The 8,184-nt window shown below is 39.4% G+C and overlaps 1 protein-coding gene across 1 annotated transcript in view; it reads right to left on the reverse strand.

The window, feature by feature from the left end:
• The window catches only part of LOC105467674 (putative ankyrin repeat domain-containing protein 20A2), a 67,740-nt gene extending 60,316 nt beyond the window's left edge, over positions 1-7,424 (reverse strand). Inside the window, exons 1-3 of the mRNA XM_071079779.1 lie at positions 7,133-7,424; positions 2,637-2,751; positions 2,301-2,474 (exon numbers count right to left, since the gene is read on the reverse strand). Coding sequence (XP_070935880.1) covers positions 2,301-2,474; positions 2,637-2,751; positions 7,133-7,335 — 492 coding nt within the window. The 5' untranslated portion in view covers positions 7,336-7,424. The remainder of the gene's footprint in view (positions 1-2,300; positions 2,475-2,636; positions 2,752-7,132) is intronic.
• Between the last annotated feature and the right edge of the window lie 760 nt (positions 7,425-8,184).

Genomic DNA, 8,184 nt, shown 5'->3' on the forward strand with positions numbered 1-8,184 from the left:
ACCAAACAGTGATAGAAACTCAGGAGACACCAGATTTGACTTTTTAGGATAAGCCTGAAGTCCAGATTTCTACACAAGTCTTCTAAATTTTACATGTTGATACAACTTATAGAGGCAAATAAATCTGTGTACCACATTAGAATATAGCCCTTGCTTTTTTATATTTACTATAAATGCGTTATGAAATGGTTGTGTATAATCCAAGTATTTGCATGTAAAGTATTTTCTTTCTCTAGTATCATATGTTTTACCAAAATATGAGGCACTCGTATATAATAAAAATTGCTAAAAAGACTCATAATACCTGCTTCAAGAATTTTTCTAACATTTATTCATTTAAAATATGTTTGTATATAATTTTCCCAGATTGTTAACCAAATAAATCATTGGTTCATAGGACTGCTAAAACTAAATTATTAAAAGAATTCCTATTTGTATTCTTATTAGCTTCATGGATTTCAGTGTTTAAAACTGCCATTTTGGTTATGATAAAGCTCTATACAACTAACAAACATATTGAGATAGTTCATAATACAACTTCAACTAAAAAAAAGAGTTTTGGATTTGCTACTATTCTAATTGAGAAAGCCCAACTTGTAATGAAAATTTGTTGACACATAATCACCTGCATGGTGACTAAGGGACAACAAATCCTGACAGGGTCAGCCCCTACTTATTGAAAGATTACCCATAAGCAAATTTCTAAAGACTCTCTGAATGGTAGTGAATGATTCGTGGATGGAAGGAATGGTGTTATTCTGTCATCTGAGAGATGTTGCCAATAATATTTCCTTTCACTTCCCAGTCACAGATGTAGAGAAAGACAGATAAGTCAGGGTAATATCATCAAACAGAAGAACTTTGAAGGATGTGGCACCTATCAAATGCCAAGTCTTCTAGAGATTTCTTACATTTTTGAGATACAGAAATTTATATATTGCACTTATCTATTCTGGGATTCTTAATCAGGAGTGTATCCGAACCTTGAAGGTTTTTTTAATTGGGTTTTTTTTTTTTTTTCCTTTTGCTAGAATTGTTGTTAGAGACAAGAGTCTCACTATGTTGCTCAAGCTGGATTCAAACTCTTAGACTCAAGCTGGAACTACAGGAACATGCCACTGTGCCCAGCTTCAAGTAAACATTTTTAAACATGTTCAGGCCTTATTAGGTCTATTACATCAAAATCTTCAGGGGAAAGACTATGGTTGTAGATTTTTAACAAAATGTCCTCAGGTTACTGTAATGCCCAAATCTGAGAATTAGTGCAGCAGACAATCACTTCAGTCAGATCTCTCACCCACATGGCTAATGCCCTTTATCAGTCAGAGATGTGACCAAAAAGATAAAAGGGTAAGAGATAGAGTCATTTATTAAAACTCCAGTTAATTTTCCTGGGTATGGCTAGAACAGGGACAAGTAAACTCAAAATCCCACTTGATTTTGCTATTTATAAGCTCCTTATCTCCCACTTTTCCACCAAGACATTCTAGATTTGAGAGGAGTCTTTAGACTCTTATCTAAGTGGCAGTTTCTGCCAGGATGGGCAACAAGTCAGTTAGTAATTTGTTCCAGCTTCGGCTGAAGTTTTTCTCACTTCGTCACCACATATTCACTGCCAATCTGGTTTCCTCAGAGCCCTCCTAAAATTAATCTCTAGGCAAGTTTCAACTCCCTCACTCTCTTTTTCAAACCAAAAATTATTAGACCCAAAGCTAAAGAGCACCTTGTCTCAACACATCAACTAGAAGAACGACAAACTAAAAACAACAACAATAACAACAACTCTTCCTCGTATTTTCCTTCATTACCTGATTTCCAAGTGACTTGCATATTTCTGATTGCTCTCCTTTTCCCTTCCCATTTTTCCCTGAGAAATGATATGTCAGTTTTTAAGAAAATTAGCAGCAGCAGCAACATGTCCATTTATTGTAAGTTGCTTTAGTTTTGTTTGAGTTTTAAAATAAAGCCTATTTCCAGGGCATATTTTCTTTCCTGTGTTGTTTTACACTAATTAAGGAAAAAAATAAAAAAACCCTGCATAGAAAAAAAGTTGAAAAGGTTTTACCTTTAACAAATTTGCAAATATTTTCCAAAGTGCATTTTATAAAGCTGTGCCCTTGAATGCTTCTTTAAAAGTATCAATATTTAAAACAAAATCTTATGCAATTAAGTTATTTCAAAATAACTTAACTTACATTTGCATTCGGGGAATGGTTGAGCTTCCAAATATAAAAAAATTGACCCTTACCTATGTCAATGATAAAACAAATATTTTTGAAAGAAAGTTGATTGATCTATACCTTGTCCAGTGCTTCAATATTTGCACCATGGGAAAGTAGTTTTTCTGCCAGTGAGGTGCTCTCACTGTACACAGCATAATGGAGAGCAGTGTTGCCGTAGATATCCTTAAGGTTTGGATTGGCACCATGTTTCAGCAAAATAACGGCACAAGCCTCTTCCTGGCAATGGATAGCCTGTCCGTATTAGACCAAGAAACAGATTGTAAATTCTAAGAATTCAAAATACACATTCCACAGGTTTCACCAACTAGTTATATTTAAATGAGATCAATTCATTTTAATTCTATATATGTAAATCAAATCCATGTCAGGCTAAAAGAGTTGGCTCTAATATACCTGTATCAAGGGCGTTCTGTTTTCTTTGTCACAGATATCAATCTGGCACTTTCTGTTGATCAGGAGAGTTACCACTTTCTCATGGCCACTGGCACAGGCCAAATGTAGAGCAGTTCTACAAGAGCAAGAGGACTTTTTAGGAAACGGTAGTGCAACATCTCAAAACATACCATCATTCATGTCATTGTAAAAATTGAATAGCATGTTTTTCCTCTGCCTTCAAAACAAATACTTAATTTTTTTTAAGAAAGTGCAATACTTACTAGCTCTTATTGCTCACTGCCTTAATGACAACAGCAGCCTATTTGAATAGAAAGAGCTCAGTCTGTAGATTCAATTCAACTAGGGCTTGAGTCCTACTTTAAACGCTGTCACTTACCAATTATTGCTTAGCCTTTCTGTGCCTCAACTTCTTCATCAATAAACATGACAATAGTAGCTATCTCATAGGACACCATCGTGATGCTTAAATGAGAAGTTATGTGAAGTATTTAGAATAGTTCCTACAACAGCTCAATAACTGTAAGATTTTTGTTTTTTGAGACAAAGTCTCACTCTTTTGCCCAGGCTGGAGTGCAATGATGTAACTATACCTGGAACTCCTGGGCTCAAGTGATCCTCCATCCCCAGTCTCCTGAGTAGCTGGGACAACAGATGCGCACCAGCATGCCCAGCTATTTATTTAAAAATGTAGAGTAAGAACCTCACTTTGTTACCCAGGCTGGTCTCAAACTCCTGGCATCAAACAATCTTCTCACCTCAGCCTCCCAAAGTTTTGGGATTACAGGTGTGAGTCACTGCACCCGGCCAGATATTATAATTGTTAGTATTACTACTACTTAACAAAAGCATTTTAATTAGGTAGAATGACACAATTATACCTACTTTGCAGAATGGCTTAACGAGTAGATCACATTTTAACAACTCTGACATTGGAATGCCACTTATAATTCATGATTTATTATAACTCTAACTGGTAGCATTTTAAAAATTATTTTATTGATATATAAAATAGTGGAGCATCACACAATCCATGAGACCTTACATTAAGTAGAATATGGTAACTCAGCACTAGGGCAGTTCCAGGCATGTAACGGAAACTGAAATACATTTCAGTTCTTAAAAGGACTATGGGGAAAGAGCACCAAAATAACAATCATGCATTTTTTAAACAAATTAATTCTTTGATTTTCAAACAACTTGAAGTCAAAGGAAACTCATGAGTCAAATGAATTTGTATGGCTCATTTTATTCAATTCTTATACTTACAGAATATATGTAAATAAGACTTTCCAATGATTAATATTAGGATTTAAAACTGATAAACTTTTGAAAGGGCAGTTCAAAGTTATCTTCTACCATTTTCTAACTTCAGAAATGCTTTTGTTTGAAAGGTGGGAGATAAAGTTTCAAGGAGATGAAGTCCCAATATTCCTATTGTAAATCTCTCAGCTTGTGCAGGCAGGGCAGGTAAACATGAAGTTTTTAAGGATAGAAGGGTCCTGAGAGATAGTAGAGTATGTCTGCTACATAACAGGTACTCAGGTTATGCTTGATGCATAAATGGAATGAAATAATGGATAAATATAGCTGGGGAGTTCACTATTTTTAAATAAACTCCTATAAAGCAATATTTTTGCAATAGTAATTATTTATATGTGTTATTTTTTATTTTTAAAGAATACAATTAAAATGAAATTATTAATCTATCATTGTTTGAATAAATGGAATGAGTATATAAGAAAAACATGTGCATAATAAAATATATAGATAATAAAATCTGGAAACACAGATAAAAACATTCCCTTCTTACTTCTGAAGACGCTAAACATTCAAAGAAGATAACAATACACACAATAATGATAAAAAGTAGAAAGAGAGAAATTATTTTTATCAGTGCAAGATTCATATTTCTCTCTTCCCAAGGATGATTCCATTAATAGTAAACTTTTACTAGAAGTTTTGTACATGCTCACTGCAGCAATCACAGATAAGAAAAAGGAAAAAAAAACTTTACTTAAAATGCAAATACTCGCAGGGCGCGGTGGCTCGCGCCTGTAATTCCAGCACTTTGGGAGGCCGAGAAGGGTGGATCACGAGGTCAGGAGATCGAGACCATCCTGGCTAACACGGTGAAACCCAGTCTCTACTAAAAATATAAAAAATTAGTCGCGTGTGGTGGCAGGCGCCAGTACTCCCAGCTACTCGGGAGGCTGAGGCAGGAGAATGGCGTGAACCCGGGAGAGGGAGCTTGCAGTGAGCCGAGATTGGGCCACTGCACTCCAGCCTGGGTGACACAGCAAGACTCCATCTCCAAAAAAAAAAAAAAAAAAAAAAAAAAAAAAAAGCAAATGCTCAGAAATTACAAATTTTATCAAATTTGGTACTTTTTTTTTTTTTTTTTTTCTAAAACAAGACCATAGTATGCTTGCGTATGTATAATTTAGCTATTTTTTTTTTCCTCGCTGGCTATAGCAAAATACATCTTGACACATCAACTTACTTCTATACCTATTGCCACCTTCAATGGTCACATATTATTCCATCCTATGGATGCAACTGAAATTTATTTATAGGATCCATTCTCTGGGTTCTTTTTAAAATAAGTTCCGTGAAAACTAAAGTGCATGTATCTTTATTTCCTAAGGGCATTTTAGTATAATGGAATTGATGAGTAAAGGGCACATTTTTTAAATGTAGTACTTACCACCAAATTATCTATTTGAAAAGTAATCAGCAACTTAAACTTTTAAGTAGCAGTATAAAACATCCTCACAAATATTGTGGATAGAAAACTGTTTGATTCCTCTTTTAAATTCTTATACCAGAAATGAGAAGGATTTTTTCCTATATACATAAGTAACTTGTAGATCTGGGGAAAGGTACTTTGCCCACTTTTAGAGTGTTTGATGATTTGATTTGAAAGAATTCCCTGTAAAATGAAGATGTACTTTTCATCAAATGTGTATTATAACTTTTCATCTAATGTATATATATAACTGATATATATAACATATATCTGGAATATATATGGTATACATATCAGTAATATCTAAATCTTATCATATATAATGAACAATATAGGCTGGGTGCAGTGGCTCACACCTGTAATCCCAGCATTTTGGGAGGCCGAGGCAGGCAGATCACTCGAGGTCAGGAGTTCGAGACCAGCCTGGCCAACATGGTGAAAGCCCCTCTCTACTAAAAATACAAAAATTAGCCAGGCGTGCCTGCACCTGCCTGTAATCCCAGCTACTTGGGAGGCTGAGGGAGGAGAATTGCTTGAATCCAGGAGGTGGAGGTTGCAGTGAGCCAGGATTGTGCCATTGGACACCAGCCTGGGCCAAGAAGCGAGACTCTGACTAAAAAAAAAAATAAAAGAATATAATGAATTCCCTATAAAATGAAAACATACTTTTCATCTGAAAAAAATATATATATAATATATTAAATATTTTTCTAGTAAGCTCTCTTTTATTTTGTTAACTTTTTTTCTGAAACATAGTTTTAATTTTTAGTTTGCTAAATCAACCTTCACAATGTCTGCTTACCAGGTCATTCTTAGGAAGGCGTTTGTCAACATAAAATGTACCCGTAAAATAAGCATTTGTATTTTCTTCTGGTACTTTACTCATTTGCACATGTAAACATTTCAGTCTGTATTCCATCAGGAACTCATGTTTGTGACATAAAATTTCATTAGTTTTCTTCAAACAACAGGCACTTTTTCATTAGTAATTCATCCTTTCCTACTCATCAATCCTTACGTATATCTTACATAATTTCAGTGATTCTGGGTTTCCTATTCTGTTCCATACATCTCTTTTCAGCTGTTCGCAAACAATTAATTGTAGAAATTAATAGCACATTTTGCTATCTAGAGGAGCAAGTGTTTTTTTACTCCATTATGAGATTTTTTAAAATGTCATCACAATAGTGAAAGACAGCAGGTGTCATATAAAAATGTTAAAACCTTGGTATTTTCATTTGGTCTATGTAAAACTGACAAACAGAGAAAGAGCTCACATTTTGAGAAAAATGTTCCTTTCCATTCAAGAACACAGAACCCACCTCCCACTTCCAAGTTGCTCTCTAAGAACCTTCAGTAAAGAACCTAGCTACACAGGTGGATACGGATGTAAAACGGACAGTTTTATCTGAGAACTTTTCGCCTACTGAAAATCACTCACGGTATTTTTGATAGAGGAATTAGTTCTCTCATTAGGCACCTCCTATAATGTATACAAACCATGTTTTAAAGGTGTTCCTTAAAAATAACAACACCGTATATGCTTAACTTTGTGAGTTAAATCACTCAAATTCTCCACCAATTGCTCCAGCCAGGGAATTATGTCGGATGGAAAACAGCTGAGGGTCCGCTTGGCTTCGCCGCTCGGAGGGTGCCCGGCGCCCTCCAAGGCCCAGTCCAGGGGCTGCGGGGAAGCCGGGCCTGGGGACCCCCTCCCACCCCGGACTGAGCCCCCGCTCCCCGCTACCTGTGCTGCTTGTCCAGGGCATCCAGGTCGCCGCTCCTGCGTGCCAGGCAGCGCTCCACTTCCGCGGCGTCGCCCTTGACAGCAGCCTTGTGGATCTTCTGCAGTTCGGAGTCCCGGATTCGGTACCCGGAACCGGTGTAGACGTGGTCTATGGAGCCCGGGACCCTCTGGCCCCTGCGGCTCCCGAAGCCGAAAAACTTCATGGTAGTGACTTCTTCTCAGACCGCCAACCACCGACCGGCTCTTGAGTGGGGGCAGCTCCCTGTCACCTTTTCACCACCCCCCACCCGCCCCCGACGACCCAGCCCCAAATCCAACCCCAAGTCCCGATCCAACCCCAAATCCACGATCCAACCCCCAGTCTGCGATCCCAAGTCTATGATGTACTCCAAAATCCGAGATCCAGCCGGGTCCACCACAGCCGTCAGCAGCGACACTCGCAGCCTCCGACCTCTCAGACCCAGTGAGCCTCGCAAAGCCGTTGGGCGCGCGCCTGCACCGCGGTGACCGCCCGGCTCCCGGAAGCCGCTCCCTGGCTGCGCGCGCCGGCAGGTGGGGCTGCAGCTCCAGGCGGGCGCCACTGGGCTCGCGGGTTCTCCTGGGCATTCCCCAGCGGCCCCAGGATCCTAGGCGCGCAGGCAGCCAGGCCTGAGGAGTAGGACTTGTATGGCCTTGCGGCCGCCCCGCTCCTCCTACGGAGGGAGATCGGGTGCTGGCGAGGGCACTTAGAGGCCACCGGAGTGGCTTCGCAGATAGCCTGGCTTCACGCTGAGGCTCTGGCCCTGGAGTCTGTGTGGCTAGTGTCCGGTAGTGGAAAAGGCATGGAGAGCCAGGAGCTGCTCCTTCCTCCACCCGCTCTCACCGGTGCCAGTGCCCGACTGCGCGGTTTGCAGCTGCAGATCTGGCACTGGCGCGGGATGGCGGAGCTTCCCTTGGATGTCCTCAGGGTCCCCGAGTGCACAGTCTACCTGGCCTCAGGGTCCGCTCCTCTTGGACATCTCTCTGGATCCTGGGCCCTGGCACTAAGCAATCTGTATCCACATGCATGAGAC

Source organism: Macaca nemestrina, chromosome 15, assembly GCF_043159975.1.
Source record: "Macaca nemestrina isolate mMacNem1 chromosome 15, mMacNem.hap1, whole genome shotgun sequence".
NCBI lineage: Eukaryota > Metazoa > Chordata > Mammalia > Primates > Cercopithecidae > Macaca > Macaca nemestrina.